This window comes from Pleurodeles waltl, chromosome 8, assembly GCF_031143425.1.
Source record: "Pleurodeles waltl isolate 20211129_DDA chromosome 8, aPleWal1.hap1.20221129, whole genome shotgun sequence".
Taxonomy (NCBI): Eukaryota; Metazoa; Chordata; class Amphibia; order Caudata; family Salamandridae; genus Pleurodeles; species Pleurodeles waltl.
The window spans coordinates 1,442,062,233-1,442,088,644 of record NC_090447.1 but is presented as its reverse complement, the minus strand read 5'-3'; the positions used below and the strand labels follow the sequence as shown (position 1 = coordinate 1,442,088,644).

The 26,412-nt window shown below is 40.0% G+C and overlaps 1 protein-coding gene across 2 annotated transcripts in view; it reads left to right on the top strand.

Moving 5' to 3' along the window:
- The window catches only part of ZBTB21 (zinc finger and BTB domain containing 21), a 48,563-nt gene extending 22,547 nt beyond the window's left edge, over nt 1–26,016 (top strand). The window contains exons 2-3 of one of the 2 annotated variants that reach the window (XM_069202599.1): nt 8,324–8,415; nt 19,968–26,016. In XM_069202599.1, the coding sequence (XP_069058700.1) occupies nt 19,981–23,226 (3,246 nt within the window). In that variant the 5' untranslated portion in view covers nt 8,324–8,415; nt 19,968–19,980 and the 3' untranslated portion in view covers nt 23,227–26,016. The remainder of the gene's footprint in view (nt 1–8,323; nt 8,416–19,967) is intronic. The other variant, XM_069202598.1, reaches the window with a different exon arrangement.
- The last annotated feature ends 396 nt before the right edge of the window (nt 26,017–26,412 follow it).

Here is a 26,412-nt window from a genome sequence, read left to right as displayed (position 1 = left end):
ATGGGGCTAGCATACACATTTGGCAGTCCTTCACACTAAGAGTAGCTTCCAGGAAGCAATACTGTTTAATAGGGAGGTACACAATGTCAGACAGACACACACATAAATGAATGCAGACAATGCTCTTAAATTTATTTTCTCTTAATTCATACCCTGCAGGCCTAGAAAAATCATAAAATTTTTACTAGACCTGCAGGTCAAGTAACTAGAATAATCTACTCGACAGAAGTGTAATGTGCTTGACCCGTAAGCAAGTCTCAAATTGTGTGGTCTTAGGCAAATATTTTATTTTACTGCGTCTCCTTTTTCTTCTTTCTCACATGAGTGCACCTTCACATAGTGAGTTAAGCATTTCTGCTGTGGAAAAAAAACTTTTGTTTTTATTAAATACAATAAATGTTTGCTCCATGTGTAATAAGAATGTAGCCCACTTATGGGTACACATGATCCATTACTTGCCTCTTAGTTTACAATTAGCATTGCCTTCAGGGCAGGAGTCTTTCTCAGTTCATGTTTAAACACTCACTTTTAATAAATATATTACTAAAGCATGATGTGGTAGCGCACTGTCATTAACAGACAGTACGTTTTTAGGAAATGTCCAAAACCCTTCCCACTAACTTGCAGCTTTACTGATAAAACTATACTGTGTTTTAACAATAATCTGTGAAAATGTGGTTTCAGAAAACATCTTTATCATTTGCACATCACCAAGTAAAGTGTTCCAATTTGTTTTCATCCTCTTTAGTTTTTCATCACACAGAAGTACAAAAAATGGACTTTCACAACTACTGAAATATATTTTGAAATGTTTGTACGGTTGACTTATTTAAATGTTGTCAGCTAGGAACAACCAGACACCTTGCAGTCTTTCCTTTCAATCTTTTTATACAGCAGGTCAAATAGTTCACCTTAACAAAATCCTGGAACTCTGCAGTCAGAAGGAAAGATAATTGTAAGAAGACAAACTTACTTTTGACCTCTCTCCCTGAACACAAAGTAAATCTCACAGGATAACAAGATTTAAAGGCGTCTTTACTGCTCCTTCACTTTCTGACTGAACAGAACATATTTTCTTTGTCAACTAGGCAGAAGGGGAAAGTAGGTCCTAAAAATAGCTCGACCTGATAAAATATGACTCGCCATAGCAAGTGGGAGAGTAAATTTTTCGAGGCCTGCCCAGCTCTCTTCAGCTCTTAAGCTGATGATGTTCCCAAATAACACATTTTCACTCTATCTCCTGCAGTTGGACACTTCGGTGCTTGCTTCTCAGGCTACTACTGCCACTCTTATCTCATGGTCCATTGTTCACACATGTGGTGCAACTGATAGAGTGGGGCCTACAACATTGTCAGTTGCTTTGGGACTTAATATGAAAGTGGATATAAATGGTCATGTGACAGCCTCCATAGGCCAACACATTGTGTGTTTGAATGTTATCATGCAGCCCTGCTATTTGTTTGATTGAGCAGGGCTGCCTTCTTTAATATGCACAGACTCTCTGAGGTACTGGACTTGGCTTTACCTCTGAGAGCTACTTTGAGGATGCTGGTGACCTGCCAGTAGCTCCTGAGCTACTTGTTAGAGACACCTGTTCTAGACCAATTTTGGGCGTTGAGTGAGATTAATGCTTTTGATCTTTTTGCCTCCCTTAGACTTCGCCAATCTGCTGCAACATGTTGGAGTTGTTTCCCTTGGGAGCTGTTGGAGTTCAGCCCCCTCACACAGATGTATCACTCCATGGGTACAAGGTGCTGAGTGTCACGACTGTATAAGATGACTTGGAGCTTACTCTCCCCCGCTTCAGACACTGCCAGGGAGTGATGGAAATTTGCCCTGGGGATTTCCCAGTCTCAGAAGGTGTTGAGTTACTGTTGTTAACAGATAAAACTTGTTTCCATCAAGCAAAGGCATAAATTAGTAAATGTTAACTTTATTAACTGGGTACCCAGGTATACAGCCAGCTCTGATTACATCAGATGTACCCATCCCGGACTTTAGGTGTGCTCGGACTCCTGCAGATTGTTTATACTTAGCTTAGGCATACCCCCCCAAATTTAGCCTTTTGATCTAAGGTTGCTTTCACAATTGGGGCAATGACATTGGCTCTGCTTCTGTGTACCAAACTTTCCCTGCTTCTTGACTTATTGTTGAAATCCCTCACCAAAGAGGAAATTGGTAACCCTGTTTCTGGTCTTCACCCCGGCAGAGGGTTGCCACAGCATGGCTGATGGGCTGTTCACAGGCTCCACAACTGATTGCAGGATATTATACTCTGTAATGAATGGACTGAAACTTACACATCGTTACGGCCCCAAGAACTAGATCTAAATTTATATGGGGTCCATACCAGGAATATATGCTGCAGCAGATATATATTGGGGGGGGGAAGAGATAGAGGGGACTCAAGCTTTGTTTATTCATGTGGGCGGGTGCCTAGTTCACAATTTTGTATAATGTTTAATGTGACCATGCTCTCCTTACTATTAATATTCCCCTTGATATCCGATAGTTCTCTAACCATGTACTTTCTTTTATCCTTTTTGTCTCTGCCTATGTCGGAACTACATTGTATTGTTGTATTTCTATTAAAACAATAAAAAGATCATAAAAAATTAAAGCAGAACTGCCACCATAGAAGCAGTGACACTATTCCGCCACATCAGAAACAGCTATGACCACAGCTATCACTGCAGTATCAACAACAGCTGCAATAGTATCTGCACACATAAGAGACAACAGCTGTGAGAACAGCTTACTCTAAGGATGTAACCACACCTGGGACCACAGTAGTGACTACAACTGTCACCCTGGTTAGAATAAAAGGAGAGACAGCAGTTGCAACTACAGCCGAGACAACAGCTGCGCCCACTGGAAGGACAACAGCAGTGACAATTGCTTTCTTCACAACAGGAGACACAGTAGGAATAACAGCCACTACAGGCCTCAAAAAACCTACTCGACCACTCGCTATGGCGAGTAATTTGTTTATGAGGTCGAGCTATTTTTAGAACCTTTCGCCCCTTCTGGCAAGTGGACAAAGAACAGGTGTTCTGGTCAGTAAAAACTGAATTAGCAATTAAGATGCCTTTAAATCTTATTCTTGTCACATTTGCTCTGTGATCAGAGACAGAAGTCAAAAGTCAGTTTCTCTTCTTGCAATGCAAATACATTTCCTTGTGACTGCAGAGTTCCAGGATTTTGTAAAGTGAACTGTCTGACCTGTGTGAAATGAAAGGCTGTGGGTATAAGGTCTTTCCTAACACAACATTTATATAACTAAGTCAACTTAACAAACATTTCAAAATATATTTCATTAGCTGTGAAAGACTATTTTTTGTACTTGTGTGATGGAAAAAAAATATTTTAATATGATGAATAAAGGTCAGAACACTTTACTTGGTGATGTACAAATGATATATATTTTTCTGAAACCTTATTGTTAATACACTATATAGTTTTATCAGTAAAGCTGCAAGTTAGTGGGAAGGCTTTGGACATTTCTTGGAAATTTACTGTTTTTAAATAACAGTGAGCTACCACATCATACTTTCATAATATACTTATTAAAAGTGAGTGTTTAAATATAAACTGAAAAACACTCCTGCCCTGATGGCAAAGTTATTAGTAAACTAAGGGGCAAGTCTTGCATGGATCATGTGTACCCTATATGTGGGCTAAATTTATTATACATGGAACAAATGTTTAATGTATTTAATCGAACAAAAGGGGACTTTTTTACAGCAGAAATGCTGAACTCGCATATTCGATGGTGCACTTGTGTGAGAATGAAGAAAAAGGCAACTGTAAAATACAATATTTGCATATGATCCCACAATTTGAGACCCGTTTCCGGGTCAAGTACATTGCAGTTAGGTCGAGTAGATTGATCAAGCTACTCGAACTGCAGGTCTAGTAAAAAAAAAAATGTGAGGCCTGCGCTAGCACAGCTGTGGCAATAGCTTCCACAGCAGCATAGACCATAGCACCTTTCACAGCAAAAGTATACACAGTTATTTATTCTGCATAAGGAACCACCAGTGACCATAGCTGCCACTGAGGCAGTGGCAACAGCTGCTAGTAGTTAAGGAACAACAGTATTGATCAATGTTGCAAGCTGGGCAGGGGCAACAGATGCAGCGACAACAACTATGACAACAGCTGCCAGAAAAGTAGGTTCAGTCTTAGCAACCAGACTTGAAACCTGTCAAAAAAACAAAAAAGTGATGAGTGGGATTCTTGAATCAATCCATGCAGCTGTCAGTTAGTCTCAACCACATTTATTTACTGTACCGCTAAAGACAGGGACCAACCTTATGCAAGTTAGGCTTGGCCAGCTCCAGAGGAAACGTTTTGTTCAAATGTGTAAGCAGTGTCCCTTCTGAACTGCATATATCCATTGAAAGATAGCACAACCTTGGGTCAAATGATCCTTGAAATCACAGTAGCCAAACTAGGACATATTAGTGGAAAGGTTGTACACATTACTTTCAAAATCTTATCTTCAGTGAATTTAAACTCTTAGTATTTTCTTTAAAATCATGCACAGTTTAGTATGAAACAGCAGATTAACTGTATTTAAGTCTCTTCCAAAATTCAAATGATTGGTATGGATCACAGCATTTATGTACCTGTGTGAGAATGTTGTTTCCTCTTGTATTCAATTTGAATCATCCCACTGGAAAGGTTTTTTCAACATTATTCTTCCTCTCTCCCCACCGACATACCTCTAACTATTCTGAGAGTCCACAGATCTCAAAGCTGCAGACTATATAGATATTAAACTGCCGTGCAAAAAGCATTAACATGAACATGGCACAGGCATGGAAAGCAGAGACAGGATCAGAAGTTCCCTTTGAAAACACAGAAGACAATAGTTGGGGTGTTCCTTTGACCTCATGGTTAGATTAATACACAAAGCACCTTTAAAAAAAAAAAAAAAAAAAACCACTATATACACAGTGAGTGCTTTAGTACAGACTTCATTCTCTTTACCCCTAAAGCATGATAACTTTGTTTCTTGAATGTTATTTTATTACTAATAGCTGTAGAGTACAGAGTTCCTTTCCAAACATAACACTGTTGGCCTGGCTGTCTTTGAAACTTGAGATACTGGAAGGATTCTTCAATAACTGATAGTCAAAATGTAAACAGTAATGGCCAGATTACAAGGAAAGCACCCACCCACATGCATTGAAAAAAGATACAGTCGGGTGTAGGCATTGTTGCCCTTTGAATGTTATAGTATGCAACACATTCAAAGCCTGCGACGGTGGAAGAAGGTAATTACGCTCCGCATTTCTCCAGTTTGCAACTTTGGACTTTAATTCCTGGCTATCAGGGGAGAAAGAAGAATAAGAGTATGATGAAAGGGCCCAGTAAACCCCGTCATAGACCCTGCTGATATTTAGGGTTACTTGACAATAACTGTACTAATAGACAGCTTACACGTTCCTTGTTGTGAACAGCAGCAGGCCTGGCAGTGGATGACTGTTTATCTTCTCGTTGCAATGCCTTCATCGCATGAGGCAGGCTAATGGAGGTGAGAAGACTACTGAATATGTGTGGTAAAAAAACAGAGCAAAAATGTCAGCATCAAGTGATCAGCAGATTTCTCGCCGTAGGATAAAGCCAGCAGTAGAAGTAACTGAAACACCGTCTCACATTATTTGTAAATGGGTATTTTAAGCCCTGACTCTCAAAGAGAAGAATTAAGGTGGCGGTGTTGATGTTGAATCTGAGAGCCTGTCCCCTTTTTAGGTCGAGCGCACAAGCGCTTTGGCCTGTTGTAAGTATTGTGGGCTTTTAATCATGCCCATCACTTTCATTCGTTCCTGGGCCTGCCTTTTAAAAATCACCTGATGTCATTGGTAATTGCTTTACAGATGTCCCACCTTGAGGCTGTTTTTGTCATTTGTCATTCTTTGCAGGCTGCCCCGTTATATGGATTATTACACGATTGCTGATGTATTTCATCGTGGGCGAACATTTTCTTTTTTTGTCTCTACCCTTCATGCTGCATGACGGCCATGGCGCGAACAGGCACAACAGCGTGAACTGTATCCGGCGGTATAGGAGCGCTGGTCACATTGTTCACAGTTACCTAGTCGGAGTCATTTCTTGTAGCTCTCCCCTTAAAACACATGAAATTGGTGAATGCCTTAAGTAAAACAGAAATCCTCAAAGCGAAAGCACCACAGGCGAGAGCCAATACTACAATACTCACTGCACTCGGGAAAACATGACCCAGAATGGTTTGCAAACATTCTTTAGTTCAAGTGTAAGTGTTCAATATCGTGTATCCTTTAGTTTACTTCTTATGACTGAAAGCGATTTCATGTGTTGGTTGCAGTATCCTCTTAAAAAATCTTGCTCGCTAGTGGTCCGTTCTGCCTTTTTCTCCCTCCTTTTTCTTTTTCAGAGCAGCGACCAACTACTGTATTATTTCACTTTGGTCTCTTTATCTGTTGCTGTGAGGGGCTATTTTTGTTATTTCTTTGCTGCTCCCCTTGCACTGTTGGTGTTTTAGGCTGGTAGCTGCCCGTGTTTTATTGCAGCATTCTGTTTCTCCCATCTCCCATGTAGCTGACATTTCTTTTGCCTTTATTCCAGTGTTGTCCTCGTTTACCTCTGGCTCCTAAAATAAGCGTATTTTACAAAAGAAACACCCGGTCCTTTAACTCACTGCTCACGAAAGCCACAATATGCCCTTTCTAGTAGAATGTAGCTAAATCTAGAAGCAATGATGTGAAACTTGCTTAGCCTTGCATTGCATCTCAAGTCTTTCTCCAGGGCCCCTCCCTGCCAGCACTCAAGACATCACAAATAGGGCATTGCTTATCCCCTTTATTGGGGCCATAAATCTTCTCAGGCTGCTCTACTCATTAAAATGTGAGGCAAGAATGCTTGCAAGACATTTCATTCTGTTAAAAAAGTAAATACTTTTCCAGCCTTATTTTCTGATTTCTGTTCAGACGTTTACACAATACTAGGTAGTGCAGTCATCTTCTCGTCTCTCCTCAAGGGCTTGTGATTTCTGATGTCATTAGTTGCCAGTGACCACCAAAACATGTCAGGAAAACAATAAATTATGAGACAGGGTTGACCACTTTATGTAGCACTAAAAGTCCAGTTCTGAATTTAAAATGCCAATAGCTCTAACTCAAGAAAATGCAAGACCTATTGCTTTGCAAATGCTTTCTTCACAATATTGTTGCTTATAACTCAGCCTGTGGTGGTCCCAGAACAATGGGACCACCACCAAAACGTTCAGCATGGTGCGCTCTTTCATCTCTGGGTCCCCACACTAAGTTAGTGGATGCACCAAAATAATAACCCTCCCCACCATTCAGTATCCTTTTAAGCTTTCTCATGGCTGGAACATTTGTTTTACAGCTGAGAGTAGTTTGTGTTTAAAGAGCCTTGTTTGTAACATCATTACTATAGGCCTGCTACCCTTGAAAATATGTAATGCACTATGCTCTCTAGGGGCGACATATATGGTTACTCTGCATTATTTATTGCTATTTTCTTTTTGTGGGGTTATGCCCTATATGGGCTAACAATATGGTTAAATAATGACCATGTTTCTTCCAAATTATATTTTTGTTATGGTGCCCTTTAGGGGGCTGTTTTGAACATTACAGTCTAATGCCAAAAGTTTAATTCTGATAAAGGTTTAAGTGATAATTGTATATGTTTTAATAATCTCTTCTTATTACAATTACGACCATAATTCAGGCCATCTTAACATCCTTAGTACACTATGACTGGTTTAACACTCTTGATATGTTTGAGTGGCCCTTCTAGTTTATTTCTCCTCTGTGGCTGTCTTGTGTATTTTTGGGGAGAATTGTGTTAGCCAGCCAGCAACTCTGATGGTGGGGTGGTGAAAGTGGTATTTTATTGGAATTAGCATGGCAAATTTAAATCAGGATGCTAAATGGCAACATTTTCATTTTTTGCTGCAGATAGTGGAAGAAGAAAAATAGAAGTGCTTTAGTTATATGCAGGGACACTGGAATTATATTGCAGGAAAATACCAAATTATGAGGCAGAGTTGACCAATTTATGTGGCAAGAAAAGTCCAGTTATGAATTTACAATGCCAATAGCTCTGACTTGAGCAAATGTGAGACCTTTTGCATTGGATATGCTTGTTTTCTTTGAAATGTGATCTTTTTGCTCAACATTTATTCAAAAACCTAACCTCTCCCTCCATTCTGTGCCCATGCACGCATGTACCATCAAAGTATCCTGCCCCTGAGACAAGAGGAGATTGTCTTCTAGTTAGATTATCATTCTCCTATCTGTCTGTCTTGCAGCTGGAAGCAACAAAAGCCTGAAAGGAAGACCAGTGAATTCCCAGTCATGTCAATCGCTGAGAAATTGGAGATATTTCTAATACGGCCAAAAAGTAGGTTTAACCTTGATTTGAGCTCTGTTGTCACTAGCTAGTAACTTTATAACGGACCATCCCGTAAGAGGTGAATGTGTTCATCTTTGTGTTTGGTTGCAGGTTTACCAAAACCTTGCCTTAAGCACTGCACTAAAGCACCCCTCCCACACTTTATTTTCATTTCTCTGTCTAGCAGCGCCCTAAGCCTTCTGTCATTGTATTTAGCAAGCTTCTTTATTGGGGTTAATTTGGAAATACTAAGGTGCCTGACCTCATCCATGGTGAACAGGAGACTCTCATGTCCCAGTATATCCTCTGGTTGTGTGGTCCAATATCTACTAGTAAGTAGCTGTATTGCAGCTAATAGGTCTTCAAGCACTGATCTGAGTAGACATTGTCTCCATGTAGTCCTCTTCTCTGGGGATCGTTCCTCTGTATTACATTTGCACAGCTGTCAAGAGTACAGTCGTAGAATTCTGAGGGAAGCACTTCAACTACTGAAAGTGTGACTCCTCATGAATTTCAGAATGATCAACCACTGACATGTAACAGAATGGAAGCTTTGGAAGACTAGGCAATAGAGTTTATACTGCTAACCACGTGGGGTGGGAACTTCCCAGTTCGGTAGAGTCATACACTCAATAATTTTTTGCCATGCAGCAACAAACGGTTTTATTGGCTCTCTTTGTACAGTTTGTTTAATTAATACTCCTTTTCAGCTATGTTGTTTTTGCTTTTGGTTTCCTTGCATATTCCTTTTCATTCTACTCTCTGTACCTTGGCTCCTTATGTTAACTGGTGTCTGGAGCTAGGTCAACTGCTGATGATTTTTGGTCACCAGATGCCTGGGTGACCTGTGGAGCAAAGTCAGTATCCTGGCCAACATCTGCTCCCAAGACCGCACCATCCTTATGGGATTTGGGTATTCTTGCTAGGGGGCTAAGGTTGTAAATACAATTGGCCCCATAAAATTATTACTGACCTTTACATCTTTCTCATACTCATTCAGCTTATTCCCCACACCATTTAAGAGGGAGTAAATGGGCCTGTATGTAAGCAGACACTGTCCAATCCTAAGTTTTTCAAACACCATTCTGTGACAGCAATCAATCCTCTGTTTTCAGTCTACTTTCCCCGTTTTTCCCTTCTTTTGCAATATTTGATTTGTCAGTACCCCCAAAGAGAGTTGTGGACAGCAGGGGACATTGTTTATCCATGTCTTTGACTGAAGATTGACACCACCCTACTGAGCCTCATTTTTGTCATGCTCCTAATAGGTTGAAAATGAATAGGCCTAGCCGCCCAGTACTTTGGTAGGCCATCATGAGTGTGTTGAAGGGAATTAAGGACTGATTTTTCTTCCTGGTCACACCAGATGTTTTGCGTTTTGCTGGACCCTGTTTTTATTGATGAGATTTAGACTGTAAACTGGGGTCCTTTGCCAGTGCCAAGTGTATGTGCTGTGACCCCTAAAGCATGGAGAAATTGTCTAATCCCTAATTGACGTATTTTAACATTTCTACAAAGTCACAGTAAATAGTGTGGAAATACACCCATGGCATGAAAAGATAACCGTCACCAGTGGATTGCAGCACTTAGTATGTCATCCACTAGTTTGACAAAATGTAACAAAGTGTCAGGCCTACCATTATAATCTGACTGGCACAAGGGTAAAACCTTCTGTTCTGTTTAAATATTAGTAAGCCACGTCTATGAGGCCCACAAGTTAGAGTGCATGGTATTTAAAAGTGTGACATGTAGAAAAGTAATGTTACCGTGTCTTTCTGGTGACGGGCCCAAAATGTTATTTTCACTTTAGCAGGCCAAGCTGTCCTATGTACAAAACCAGAATACAGATTAAAACACTATTATTGTATCTCAGGAATTAGACCAGCTAGAAAATAATTAAACCCCTATCTTTTTAATGAATATTAAAAATCCAATTGAGTGGTGAAACCAAATTTTTAATAAATATTATTGAAAAGTACCTTTTAGAAAGCTACCTTTTACCTATCTGAAATGTCAGAAGTCTAAGTAGCTTACACTTTGGCAGCTCTCTGCCTGTGCTAATAAGTGTGTGAACTAGGTGGGAAATCCCTCTTGGGAGCAAACCATAAGCGACCTGAATGAGCAGAGATGACTCCTCTGATGTCTATAGAATATTCAGAGTGGCGGCTGTGGGCTTCCTGTGACACCTCGCTGTCAAACTCTGCTTGACCGCTCTGTTGAGCCACAAGTAACACTTGGGGAAAACTTGAAATGGAGAGAACAGGATCACAAGACAGTCCATGTGTATGACCTGTCTGTTTGGCGAAGGACCCAGCTTTGGTCCAACCAGACTGGGTGTCTTGTGGGTAGAGTGCCTGCTTCAAACTGGACTTTAGTGTTAGCTGTCGGAGGCACGAGGATTACAAATGTATACACCCCACGTTCATCCCTACCACTAAGTGACCAGGTTTAGTGCAGCTGAAGACTTTCGTCTTCTTGACAGTGCCCTGACACATGGCATTTTAGGCCTGTTTACAGTAAGGCAAACAGGAACTAGTGAAAAGGTGTGTGGGTTTGAAACTCAAGACTTTTACCCTATTTGTTATGAAATGCGCAGGAATCATCCCGCCCACAAGATACAAATGTACAGCCACTTCAGAACATTCCCTGGACCTGCAGATTATCAGAAGAGGACTGGATCTGATGTCTGAGACCTGAGAAGAGCCATGAAGGAATGGACCTTCTCCCTCTTGTACCTCGGACAAAGATTTGGACTCCACAGGTCGGTTGGCTGACCTTCTTTGTCGCTAAAGGTAGACAGCAAGCTGCAAGAAGGCCTTTCCTTCAAGTACTCAGCTGGCCACTAGTAACTGGACTTGGACTGGACTTTGCTGTTGGCCTCTGATATTCCTGTGGTTGGTTGAGACTTAAAAGACTAAGGGTATGATTTAGCTGTTGGAGGATGGGTTACCCCATCACTATCGTGATGGATATCCCGCCAGCCAAAATCTAAATTCCATTAACATAATGGGATTTAGATTTCGGCTGGCAGGATATCCGTCACCGTAGTGTCCCAGTCTGTTACTATTGTTTGCGCTTTGTGGGTTTATTTGGTGGTAGTTTTACTTAAAACTTTAAAAAATCATATCTTTAGTTCCTCTTATTGGATTTTTGTAATTTTGTTTATTACATTTTACTCTGTTTTTCTAATTTAGTGTGGGCTTTTATTGCTTGGCATTTTGACATTACTAATGCTTTGGTACTGCATACATACTGTGCATATTGCCCTAAATTAAGCCTGCTTTCTCTGTGCCATAGATACCCAGGGATTGAGCTCAGGTTAAATTACTGACTTTGAGCATTCACCCTGACAAGGAATGTGCTTATCTTTAAGTTCGCAGTCACCTACTTCAAATAATAATCACATTTCTTACAATGGTGTTAAATGGTGGGATCCAGGACTTGTGTTCTGCAGTACCACACAGTAATTGAGGTTGAAATAAAAAATCCCTCTCTAAATTGACTGCTAAAATTTAGTATTTGGAATTGGCTTTTGTTTTTAATCAGGTAATTTGTAATTTTGTTTCTAAATACTTTCTTGCACTGTTTTTGCACCTTATATTTTTGGAAACATAGCGGTAGATCTGGCTAACATGGAGATAGCATTAGCAGAGTTGAGAAGCATGTTCAAGCAATGAGGGCTGAATGTCAACAAGCAGTCCAAGAAGGATTACCGCATTGCCCTCAGAGCTTGGGTTGAAGTTTGTCACCTAATAAGGATGAATTTGAGGAGTGAAATGAGGATGCCATGGGGGAGTTCTCCCCAAGGAGCAACATGACCTGCATTGTTCATGGCAGGAAGCAGTGTGTCCTCTTGCAGTTTTCCCCCATCCGAGCTGGAGAGCATGCAGGTGGAGAGGGCCTGGAAATGGCAGCTGGCTACTCTTGCCCTTGAGAAAATATTTGCCTTCGCTGCCGAGTAGAAGGCAGCAGGTGTAGCCTTTGTCACCAAGGAGAGAAAGGCAGTAGCAACCTTTGACCTGGAGGAGGAAAGGCTGCCCTTGGCTTTAGAAAAGAAGAACCTCCTGCTGGCCCTCAAGAGGTGCCAGTGCATAATGAACTTGAGGTCCGAAAGAGCTTTTGAGTCCAGTGATGATGGCAGCAGTGATTCAGAAGTACCTAGGAGAATCAAACAAAGAGCCTCCATACCGAAAAACCTGATCCCTATTTATGTGGTGGAGGATGATGTTGATGAGCGGTTTGCAGCTTATCATTTGGACTTACGGATGCATTGAGTACCAGAGGAGGTTAGGCTGTCTAAGCATGTGGCCATTAGTGACAAGGATTCACAATCGGCCATAGATGCAGCTGACAAGGTTAGGTATGCCCCTATAAAGGTAGCTCTTCTCTACAAGTGAGGTGTAACCCTAGAACAGTGTCACCTCAAGTTTGAAGTTCAGGAATAGCCAGAAGCAGTCACACCAGTCTTGGTGGATTTTGTGCAGTCATCTTGTAAGGCATTAGATGGTTTGGTGAAGGGCAGTAAGGTAAAGGATGTGTAATTTGACTGTTCAGGAGCACAACTTGAGTAATTGCTTTACAGAGTTACACCAGCATCGGATAGACTGCCAGCTCACTGTGCCCAGAGAAAGAAACTGATATCTGGTCCTGCAGCAGAGAGTTCAAGAAGGAACCTGCGATTGACCACAGGAAGAATGGTTTAGGTTGCTCTCAGCTGAGGGATGTCGAAGGCCAAGATAATACAGAAAGATTCCCTAAAGTGTCCCAAACAGTTTTTGAGGAGAGGAATGCCCAGAACACATCTGAGCAGAAGAAAAAGGGGAGTTTGTGTGTGGGGGGGGGGGAATACCCATGGTGCAATATCACCAGGCCTGGTGTTATGACTGACCACAGACCAGAAGCTGAGCTTGTGGTCCCTGAGGGTGGTACGCTTCAGTTCCTTGGGGTCGATGTAAACGGGGTCTCTGTCACTGCTGTGCAGGATACCTGTGGCAGCCACAACATCTGCCAGCAGAGGTCTGAAGGATAACACAGGCACACGCAAAGGAGTATGTCCACCTTATGGCCATGGTATCCTTAGAGTGGGGGGAGGGGTTACTCGCTCAGAGGAGTGTCATAAACACAATCCAGTTTTTTTACACGGATCCTCGTAGATGGATCATTTGCTCTTGTTTGCAATTAACTGACCCGAGTACATCTCTGGCCAATCCCTTGGACCTTCCACCAAGTAGGTTTCTAGTTTCATCCGTTTCTTCTGCATGACGGGGATCGGAGGCTGAATGAGATCAGTGACTGCAGGCACTGCCTGCCTGATTGAGCATTGCACTGAGGCATTATCTCTTGCCTAAAATTCTCAAAACTTCAGTGATCTATCTCATGTTATCTCATTTTTTCCACTCTCTTAGATACAGCCTGAAAATTCTGCCAAAAGGGCGACTTCTGTGTACCCATTACAACTGACTGCTTCTTGACTTAACAGGTTTGCTATATTAAGCACCCCCAATTGGCTGTGTATCCTTCTAAGCGGATCATGCTGGTCACAGAAATTTGTCCCCGTTTGTCAAAAACTCACTCCAGTGAAGAAATTTGTGATTGGTGGCATTCAGTTTTGATAAATATATTCTAGGTCATTTATATTTGTTAATCTGGGAGAAAATTTGCTAAATTAATTTCTCTTAGGCAATGGTTTGGTACCTTCCGGAGCTTCCTTGATGCAATTTGGTTTCTCATTGAATTAGCAAGTGATCAATTTATAAAAACAAGCAAGTGCATAATTTAGCTCAATCCATAAAATATATTATTTTATGTTATGTTAAAATTGTATAAAGTGCAATATTTGCCTGAAAACGTCTTAGTGATGGGATATGGTTACACTGTCAAGTGTGGGTTTCAGGGTAAAAGCTCTTCCCAACTTTTAACGATCTAGAAAGTTTCTAATATCAACTTTTCATAATTTGCATGACAGAAAAGAAAATGAATGAGTCCATATCCTACTAATGGAATAAGAGAATTAGTCCTATGTCTTTTATTAAGGCATCAGAGTAGTCTGTTAAAATGGAAGCTTTACATTGGTTTGCCTATTTGCTCATATTTCCTGTTTAGGTTGAGCGTTCGACCCGGTGTATACCCCATTTGTTGTTTGCAGTTTCCTTTCACAGTTCTTGCTGACTAGTGGTCAGTTCTGCCTTTTTCTCCCTCCCTTTTCTGTTCCAGAGCAGTGACCAACTACTGTATTGTTCCACTTTGTTTTCTTTATCTGTTACTGTGACTGACTATTTTTTTTACATTTCTATGGTGAGTCCTTTTTACTGTGCACATGTGCGTGTTTTAGGCTGGTAGCTGCCTTAGTTTTATTGCAGCATTCCGTTCCTCCCACCACCTCAGTTGCCGCTGACATTTGTTTTGGCTTTATTCCAGTGCTGTCCTCGTACCGGCTCCTAAAGTAAGCTTATTTTACAAAGCAAATGGCTTCTAAAATCAACTTATTTTACTAAGCAAACACCATATGCCCTCAAATCGCTTTGCTGAGAGGCTTTCTCTCTCCAGGGCCCGTCCCTGCCAGCACTCATCACATCACACACAGGGCATTGCTTATCTCCTTTATTGAGGACAAAATCTTCTCAGGCTGCCCTGCTAACTTCATTAGAGCTTTGTTGAAATGCAAGGCAAAAAATGCTTGTTTTAAACTTGTCTCTCAAAAGTGGCACTAGCAAGCAGCCAAGGCTGACTGCAGGAGGTGGCAAAATGATTGGAGCTCAAAAACCATATGAATAACAATCCCCCTCAAATCTGATCAAGTTACATTTTTAATATGGCTGAATTCAGAGTATGGGATTATGAAATGAAATTGCAAAACTATGCCCAGCGACTCCCAGTTCACTTGCTCCCTAGTAAGCATGTTTTTAGGCCTCCTGGGCACAGTGTCCTGCAGAGTGATAGTGGAAAGTTGGCAGCCCTAGTTCAGTGTCCGGCATCAGCACCTTGTCCACTTTCGGTGTTATGTTACTGTTTTATTCTAACCTTTGTAGTTTTTATTTTCACCATTGTAAATACAGGGCTGAAATCCACATAATTCACAGAATAAATGAAGACTGGTTGAGACACTCTAATGGTGCAAAGTGATGTCTGTGGGCAACGCTGTGCGCTCTGAATGACCAGAAAGGAGACAGGTAGAACTTTTAAAAATGAAAAAATAAATAAATGCTAAAGCTGTGTGAAAGATTACTGCCAGTGGCCTCGGCTCCAATGACCTCATTCATAGCGCTGCAGTAAATCGAGACAAAAACACCTGGGTAATAACACTGGTGCATAGCATGGTGCATAGCATTGGGTTGGCACTTGATTTGTAGTTCTGACACTTACAAGGAGGGAGGGGGGTAAAGTGCAGAAACATTCTCTGAGATTGGTTTACCTGATCACACGGTTGCCCGGGCAATTCTCTTTACACTCAACTTGGGGGGACATTGTAAGCTCACAAACCTGGACTGGGCGCGGGTTTCTTCACACATTTCCATCTTCCCGTTTTACAATCTCCTCAGCTCACAGCAGTGATGGCGCAGAGCACTTTGTTGTCATTAAACCCATACATGCCAACATTTTAGAAGAGGAAAGTGGGAGATTTTAAAAACTCTAATCAGAAGAATGTATTTCACACATGTACATTTATTGGAGTTGGAGGCAATTTCAGACTGGAGACAGCCAAAATGCATTCATTTTTGCTCCAAACATCAGGAGTCTCCCGTCTGAGTCTATTGGCATGTGTGCCTGCACTATAAAACTCCTTAGCACAGAGACAGAGGTCTGTGAACAGTCGCCCTCTGCAAGGACTTCACACAGTGGCAGTGGCCTCATCCCACGCAGTTTGTCCCCTCCTGAAGCTGCAAGAGGTAGAAGGGTGTCCGTCGCCTCGGCACCGCCAGCCGAGTGTGTGCGCTGCCTCCCATCACACCCTTGCGCTACCTCCCACCACACACTGGTGCTGGTACTAACACAGGTGCTACTGCCGATCACACGTTGGCGCTGGTACCCACACAGGCACTGCCTCGCATCATATGCTGACGCTGCCTCCCATCACACACTGGCTCTGCCTCCTGCCTCCCATCACACGCTGGTGCTGATATCCCACTGGCGATGCCTCCCATCACACACTGACACTGCCTCCCATACTGGTGCAGTGGCGCTGCCTGCCACACCTGGGGCATACCTTGGTCAGTAAGATTTGGGGGTGGGGGTGCGAGGTTCAGTTATCAACAATCAGACTGGCATTTCATGATTAATACATCATACAATAAGGAGGGCGCATGAGAGTGGCTTTAGGTGCAGTGAAAAGGGAGAGCAATGCAGACTGGCAGGGTTACTTATATTAGAGAAAACAGAAGAATTTGTAAAAGAAAAAAACAACCAATATTTTGGAAGACTTTCTGACAGACTGTCAGACAGTGTGTGTGTGTGTGTGTAAAGATCACTGGTGAAATCTGACGGACACCTCACCATACCCGACTGAAGGCACCTATAACCAACTATTTATCGGAAAATATAGTTATTAGAGAGGTGTGTGACACCCCAAACACCTTCTCCACCAGCTAGATCCTTGTCCCTCACACACTGTTGGAAGCCTATCAGATATCACCACGTGGACAGTTGGATCTGTGGATTATCCACATGCCTAGATATCTATGTTTTCTAAACTCCAGTTACCCCAAAACTGCTGAATAGATTTACACCAAATCGCAAAAAGCATTCTTTCTGGCCAAGAGCTAGTTTTCTGCCAAAATTGGTGTAATTCCAATCAGCGGCTTGAACTGTTGTCTTATAAAAAAAATTGACAAATCCCATTGACATAAAATGTCAATGGGGCATTTGTTTTCTTCTTCTTTTTTTTTTTTTTTTTTTCTTGGCCCCTCCTTGATGTATCACCCTGTAACTTTCAACACAGCAGCTGAACTGACTGATGTTTAAGTTTAGAAAAGTTGTGAAGTGAAGATTCGTCAAACGGCACCAAAGTTATTGGCAAAAAAAAAGAAACGCTCTGTTTATGGAAAGAATGGTCCTAACTACAACTACCTACTGGTGACCATCAGCGTGTATATGTGTATACATATATATATTTTTCTACACAGTTCCCAACCACAACTTTGCTAAGTCTTCCTTGTGAACATCTTTATGGAGGAAGATGTGCAACCTTGATTACCTGTGCCTTACAGAAAGACAATCAAAATGCCTAAGGTCTATGAAAAGCTATTACATTCTGAAACCTGGGCATTATTAAGATTATGGCTGTCATATGTGCTCAGAGCTCATTTGAGGAGATACCAATGGTAATGAATATTGAAGATGCACTGTGGTTGAGATAGTACCCAGTGTTTTATTGCTTTGGTCTATAAGATTAAAAATAAATCCCATTTTCTGTATTGAGCAATTAAAAATAAATGGGCATCCTTATAAGTGTTCTTTCAGTGACAGTAGCCACAGTGGTAGTACCACCAATATGTAAGCTTTGCTGGGATCTTTCTTTGCCATCCCCTTCAACCACCCTGCTGTTCTATTGACTTCAGCTAATTCACTTCCACAGCAGTCACCCTGTATGCTTCCCATTGCATCAATGAGGTCAGTATGCATAGTGCAGTTCAATCATTGATTTGCTTTCCGAGGTGCACATACAAGTGCATTCATGAAAGCCTCCACAGTGCCACTGTAAGCGTTACTTCTTTGCAATCACAGTGAGACTTCATTCTCCAAGTAGGTTTCCCCACTGTTGAAAAAGTAGACCAAAATGTGGGACCTTGTCACGGGGCTTCTTCTTATTCCACTCTGCCTGCCTACTTACATGTCCTCTAGGCTAGGGTGTTCATTCTGACATGTGCCTTCCAGTTTAAAAAGTCATGAAACCACTCGAGACCTCATAATTAAAAATTAGATGTGTTAGAAAACCCAGGAGTGAACCATTCTCTCTCCCTCCCTTCTGCCTAGGATCTCATAATCCAAATTCAGGTCCCCCAAGCAAGCGGGTTGGAAAGTAAGCCCTATTTCTGCCTAACCTTTTACCTTTGAACCTAAAACCTCATTAATTACCAGGGAGTTTGGAAACAATGTGAGAAAAAAATAATTGTGTGCTTTGCCGTTCTCCCCTACACACTTTAAGTTGATAATAGGCATTAACTTTGCAAGCTGACACCTTTCACCAGCATTCTCTTCATCCACTCCGATGCCTAAAACCCCACTAAACATCCTGGAGTATTTTTTAAATGGAACAAAACCTGCAAAGCGAATTAGGTTAAGATAAAAGTTAAAGCCCAGAGGGACAGTCCAGCCCAAAAGGCCTGTCCTAACTCTCTCAAAGCTAAATCTACACTTCAAGGTTACATGCCTGGCGATCCTGGAGTGATGGGGGATTTCTGATTCCCATGTATAGTTTAATAAAAAAGCAGAAATGTAGTAATCACAGAGTGGGCTTACATATAGGAAAAATTACTTCGAGCCTTGCCATCCCCACTAACTCTTCATTTCATTCTCCCCTGGTTTAGGTGGCACCAGCAGGAAAAGGCCAAAATTGAAAGCATTCTCTTAATCTCTTAAAATTACATCTTGTATTCAGAATGTAAAGCTTCTGTACGATGCATGCCTTGTTTAAGCTATGAAAGACTGCACAACTACTCTAGATGTCACGGCTGAGAACCTAGAATTGTTGCAGATAATTATTCCAAGTCTATGGTTCCTCAGACATACTCTGGCTGGATAATCACTATTACAGGTATATAACTTTTCTTTATGGTTATTGATGCACTACAGGGTATCTCGCAGTCATAAGATATAAACTATACAAATTTCAGATGATGATATTAGAAGGAATGTGACTGTAATGGTTTAAATTGAATCAAGAATCATGTTACTGCATATAAATTCAGAGGTGGTACATAATTACAGAAATAAACCCAAATGTCCTTGTTTAGTTATAACGTATATTTGGCATTTATTAACATTTTGTAATTCGGTAATTGGTACAACACTTACACAGTGACATGCCAGTGGGAACAAGTAACAGAGAATCTTACGTTTAAAAAAAAATAAAACCACTTCTGATTTGTTTGTTAATAAGTTCGTCAGCGATTAGCCACTGAAGTACCTTAAAAAAAAAAACAGTTCTTGACATGTTGTCTGTGGACCCCTGCAGGTCTGCTCTGGCTACTCAGGGAGTCCTTGACGGCTTAGAAAATTAAATAATGTTAACGGTAATGACTCAGTGGGGGTCCCTGGATTACAAAAAAAATATTCAGTGGGGGTCCCTGGATTACAAAAAAAACGATCCAGTGAGGCTCCCTAGGTTCCAGTAATGATTACATGTGGGCCCACAGAAATCAAAAGGTTAAGAATCACTACCTTAAAATATAAATATACATTTGGAAGAAGCCACTTCAAATATCTGTTGAAGGATTTCAGTATACTGTTTTTTAATCACTGATACTTTAAGATCCTCTTTAGTTTCTATATGACAGCAGTTTGACAAATGTTAAAATCGTTTCATAAGAAAATTGAACCTAAGAAAAATTTGTTTTTACTTACAGACTTCTGCAAATCATGGAGGGTCTGGTACATTACATAAATCCAGCACATGCAATTTCTCTGCTAAGTGCTCTGAACGAGGAACGACTGAAAGGACAGCTTTGCGATGTACATCTTATTGTTGGAGATCAGAAATTTCGAGCCCATAAAAATGTATTGGCGGCCAGTAGTGAATACTTTCATGCTTTATTCACAAATAAGGACAGTGATGCTCAGACCGTTTTTCAGCTCGACTTCTGTGAACCAGATGCATTCGATAATGTTTTGAACTACATTTATTCTTCATCCTTGTTTGTGGAAAAAAGTAGCCTTGCAGCTGTGCAAGAACTAGGCTACAGCCTTGGGATTTCCTTTCTTACTAACATTCTATCTAAGACGCCACAAGCCCCGTTTTCTTCTTGTTCAAATAGGAAGCCATTTTTTCAAGATGATGATGAAAGCAGTTCTCAGCAAAGAAGTGTCATTGTCCGCCAAAGCCGGAATGAAATACAGGAGAAACATTTAAATAATAATCAACATGACAATGATTGTTGTTCTAAACCATCACCCACTTTTTCGGTGAAATCACATACCAATAGGCCGCATGCAGCTAGAACAATGGATCCTCTGCTGGGTTCACCATCTGGTGAAAGGAGAGAGCTACCGGAGAATAGTTTTGCTGGCTACACTAAACTTCTTGACCCCCCTAGATCAATAGATGACCAAAACAGGAGCTGCTGGGTGAGAGGGGATGACACTGTGGAACCCAGGTCTCAGAAAGATAAAGAAACATCAGATGAAAAAGGTAGTCAATGTCTAAAGGGAAAAACAATGGACACTCCTTCAAAAAGGCAGGACTCGGCTTCTACTGCATCTCTCTGTGGTTCTATGGAATCCCCATATTTATTCCGTCACACAGGAAAAGAAATACATTCTGATCAAAAAGATGATAGGAACCTCCTGTATTTCTCAAAATTGGGACTTGTAGTTCCAGCAGGTGGGTCTGTGTCAGATAACCAAAATATTGACAGGAGTGGTCCACTTGTGAAGAGCCTCCTTCGAAGATCATTGTCTATGGATAGTCCGGTTCCAGCGTATTTATCTTCTGTTGATTTGAAGCCTTTATGTGATTCACTACCAGATAATCATTCAGCAGAGTCCCTCAGTGATGAAAGTAGAAAGCCATCTACCAGTAACAACATAGAGAAATTAGGTATTATAGATAAAGCACATGTAAGGCAGCCACATCGCCTCAGGTCTTTCAGTGCATCTCAGTCAACCAACGAGGAAAATGCCTCACCTGCTACAGAAGTACGAATAAAAACTGAGCCGAACAGCCCACTGTCAGAGCCTTCTGATCCTTCAGAAATATTAAGAGTCACTGTGGGTGATTCTTCATCATCTACCACTAGAGATTTTCTTTTGAAAACAGAAGAAAGCCATAGGATCCTTGGTAAATTTTCATTGAAGCGACGGTTTCAAGCAGATATCAGAAGGCAAGTATCTAAAAGGTTCAAGATCAAAGACAGCAGCCTTATGATGTCACAAGGACATATTGCAGAAGATTCAAGTCCCTCCCAACTAAATGATGATTTTGCAGAGTCGGATGATGATAAAGAGGATTATATTGAGCTGGAAGATATGAGACCAAATAAAAAATTTAAATGCAAACATTGCCTTAAGATTTTTCGATCTACTGCAGGTCTTCATCGACATATGAATATGTACCATAACCCAGAAAAACCATATGCATGTGACATTTGCCATAAGAGATTTCACACAAACTTCAAAGTATGGACTCACTGCCAGACACAGCATGGTATTGTAAAGAACCCATCACCTGCGTCAAGCTCTCATACTGTCTTGGATGAAAAGTTCCAAAGAAAATTGATTGACATTGTAAGAGAGCGTGAAATAAAAAAAGCAAGAGAAAGAGAAATTAAGAAAGCCCTGATTGGTAAATTACGACGTGGCAAGCAAGGCTTCCCAGGACCATCAAATTCTCAAGTACAAGTAATGAAAAGGAACTTAAGATCAAGAAACAAGGGATCTTACATTTGCTCTTACTGTGGCAAAGCATATAGGTTCCTTTCACAGTTTAAACAACATATTAAGATGCACCCAGGTGAAAAACCAAATGGGAACACACCCATTAAACCGAAAGAACTTGCTCATAATGAGAGCCCTTTTCACAACAAGGAAACATACCAGTGTCGGCATTGCAATGCTAAGCTGTACTCACTAATAGAACTGGGAAATCATGAACGGCTTTGTAGAAATATCACTGTATGTCCATACTGCAGTCTTAGATTTTCTTCCCCAGACATGAAGCATGACCATGAAAACCGCTGTGAGTACAAGAAACTAACTTGCCTTGAGTGCATGCGTACTTTTAAATCATCCTTTAGTATCTGGCGCCACCAGGTTGAAGTTCATAATCAGAACACAATGGCTCCAACTGAAAATTTTTCTTTACCAGGTCTTGATCATAATGGTGAAATAAGTAGCTCTATGACATCATATGTTTCCAGAGTGCAGTCCCTACCGGAGTCTATTAAAATGAATAGCTTTGCTTCTACAAAAGATGATAGTACTTTCAGTGACTCTTCAGAGCAATTAAATTTTGACTCTGAGGATTCATCATACCTTCCAGAAGACTTGAGTATTTCCAAACACTTCAACATCAAAATTAAAGAAGAACCTCCAGATGATATTCCAGATGATATAGAAGATGAAACATGTGAAGGCAGTTTGGAGCCTAAGGAAGAAAGTTCTGATAAAGAAAGTGGCATATGGTCATGTGAGAAATGTGGAAAAATGTTTACAGTGCACAAGCAGTTAGAACGCCACCAGGAGCTTTTGTGTTCTGTGAAACCCTTCATTTGTCATGTTTGCAACAAGGCTTTTCGCACTAACTTTCGCCTTTGGAGCCACTTTCAGTCACACATGCCTCATGCTGAGGAAGAAACACTGCGTAAAGAGCCTGACACATGTCCGCCAGCAAAGTCTCCATCACCCCCTCCTCCACCACCACCCCCTCCTCCTCCACCACCACCATTGATACCCAAAATTCAGCCTGTACAGCCCGATAGTCCTACAACTTTCCCTGAAAGTCCAAATGCTTCTGAGAAGTTATTTGTTCCACAAGAATCAGATACACTCTTTTATCATGCACCTCCACTTTCAGCAATTACCTTTAAACGACAATATATGTGCAAACTTTGTCACAGGACATTCAAAACTGCTTTTAGTTTGTGGAGTCATGAACAAACTCATAATTAGAAACTTTGAGTCTTAGTGACTTTCAGCACATGGTTTACATGGTCAGAAAAATGGAAAATTGACAAGAAATTTACATTTATATGAATATCATGTTAAATACTTTAAAAAGGAGCCTTGGATACAAAGACAACAAACCTCACAAAAGATTTTGATAGGAACAGTTGATGTTTAGATTTGAGGATTATTATAAATGAACTGTGATGTCGTCAGATGGAACTAACAACTTTTGAACAATTTGGAGTTGCATGTTCTAGGACGTAATAGTAGTTCATTGATGTTTGAATTAGATCACATCTTGGAGAAACGCATGTATACTCATTCCATGGTGTCAGTAAAAGTATGAAGTGATGGCTTTAAATTAGTGAAATACCATAATAAACTTCTTATTTGGAGTACCATGAGCACTATCTTGAATGTTCTATTTCAGTCAACTGATCCAGTAAGAAGTAGAGGATGTATATTGTTATATGTATATACATTTTAGTATTCTTTAGCAATAATGAATGAACATGAACCTCAACTAGTATTAATCTGACACATGTTATGAACTGTTTGGGAGAAGTTATTTTACCCTTTTACCTAAGCGAAGTGGAATGGAAACGAGAGCAGCAATATTTGTTGTTTTATATACAGAGTACAACAATGAGATATTGTATGCTTCTGATGATTATGCTGGCTCCTTGGTCAGTGTCTCTGAAGTCTAATTTACTGCATTTGTAAATAGCTGGGTTGAATTATGGAGTAATGTAAATTACAGCACTGTTAAAAACTTAATTGTGCAGACTTTGTGTTCAATGGGGCACTTTTTTCTTGTATCTTTTGGCTTCCTCTTGATCTATAATTAGCTGTATTTAAGTGAATTTATGAAAATGTTTATGTAAAATACAAGACATTAGGAAGATGTTGGTAGCACAAGGTTGTCATTTTAAACTTAATTGCACTAGTAACTCATTTGAACTAAGTTTCGTGCAATTGTTGGCAGAGATATATTTAATGTACAGCAAAATTCAACTTTATTTTGAACATTTTGAATTAATGTATGGGTCTCAGAAATACGAGTTGGTGGGAGTACCTAACCTGATTTTTTTTCTTTCCTCTTTGCAGTTAAATGCATGCACATTTCTGCAAGTGTTGGCCACATTCAAATGTTTTTGAGATTGTGATTCTTACAAGGTGTATGCTTCTACTTTCCAAATCAAGTTGGAGTACTTTGTAAACTGTAAAATTTAGGTCCAAAAGAGCAGTCAACTTTATAAGGTAAATGGGTTTGAACTGAATTTCTTTCTGCACATTAAAGTAGCGAAATGAATGTATAGATAAGCAGGGATTAATACAGCCATGTCAGGTCAACTGGTACAGAATTAAATCTTTCAATTTTGTCATTAGGAAGGTGCAGAAAGAAGACATCCATAATCACGCTCACAAATTTTGCAGCTAGTGCTAAATAGAAATATAATTAACTCATTGTTTCTTTCTTCATTTAACAAATGGTGCAGAAACATCATATTCTTGCCTCTATTTTCAAGAATTACCAACTTCTTCAGTGGATATTCATTTGCCTTTGTGTAACATACTTTACAATACATTGTCAAAGATTATTTTATGACCTGGAAAAAATACTGTGCACACATTTAAACTTTTCTATTTATGTGTTATGGTTTAAATGAATGCTAGCAGATTTTCAAGTTTGTTTTCAGTAATACATTTTGAAAGGATAACCTAAAACAAATGTGCAAGCATTATGTTTTTTATGGGTTAAGCCATGTCCTATTACCTAATTGTATGGTTTATAAAAACTACTGTCTTTGAAGATAAATATAAACTTCTGCAATAGTTGTTAGATATTGGGAAGCCAACACATGGTAAGGAATTTGTTTTGAACAAGAGTAATATTGATACGTGTTCAGGAGCAGTTAAGAAAGTACTAAACTATGATTATATACATTATTTGCGATTAGAAGATTGGAAGCCCTGTGTTTGTGTTCACCACCTTCGCATTAATACGCGGTCATTGATTTGTTTATTGTGCTTTCATTAGCATTTCTACAAGCTATAGGTGGAGCTAGTACACTAAAAATGGCAATACTGAACCTAGACATTTTAATTGGATATTATATTATATTGCTGAGATATTTTTGTCCAGGTACGTATTATAAACCCATTTTGCCCTATGTTGTGGTTGTTTAGATTATTTTGTTTTTCTACAGTGTTGTAATTGAAATAAAATATTTTTTTCTCTATTGATTTAATTGCTTTCAACTTCTGCTCATCGGAGCTACTAATTCAAGCACAAGGTCGGGTTACCCTATTTTATAATGAATAAAGTGATATAATTGGAGAGTATACAGCACCAAAAAAGAGGAAATGTATTTGTATATCTTACAGGAATTGTTTTTATTTTGTTTAATGGCTAATGCAAAAAACATTTTCAGAAATAAAATGGAATGAGCTTCCCATATACAGTATGAAAAATCTTAACAAACTTTATATGTACTTTTGCTTGTACTTATACTGAAAAGAAAATAGTTTGACTTACTGATGTGTAAAAACGGGCTCAAATACATTTAGTCACCTTCTAGTTCTGATCAAAATCCAACACGCTAAATTGGGTACCTGAGAAACAACAATTATACAAAAAAGGACTGTCTAAACTTACTTAAAATTTAACAGCACCAGATTTTATTTTTGGTAAATCCAGTCACTGCTTCATTCGAATTTTGTTTATTTGATGAGAATTGGTTTCTTTAGAAAACAAAATGCATTGCAAATAAATTAATATTCAAAACCGCCTTTATAGTGTGTTTTTCCTGTACATCTTAATATAAATTGAAACTACAGTTTGGTAAATTGTTTTGTTGATTTTTGTCTTTTGCTTCCTTTAATGTAAATTATACCAAATATTATGAACTTGTTTTGCTGCACAGAATATCATTAATAAGGGTCTATGCTGTTAAATTTTCATGAAACAATATTGTACATTATGGTATTAGCTCAAATAAAACACTGTATATTTGTGACTCTTTAAGAACAGTTAGGACTAACTTAAGGAGTCATTATTATTCAGAAAAGGTTTGTTTTATGAATTTAAGGAACAGTTGAAAAGTGTTTATTTGTTGACTACAAAGATAGTTGCAGCAGTGGTAACCCGGGCTTTAGCTGATAATTTGCATGTCCTATAACTATGTC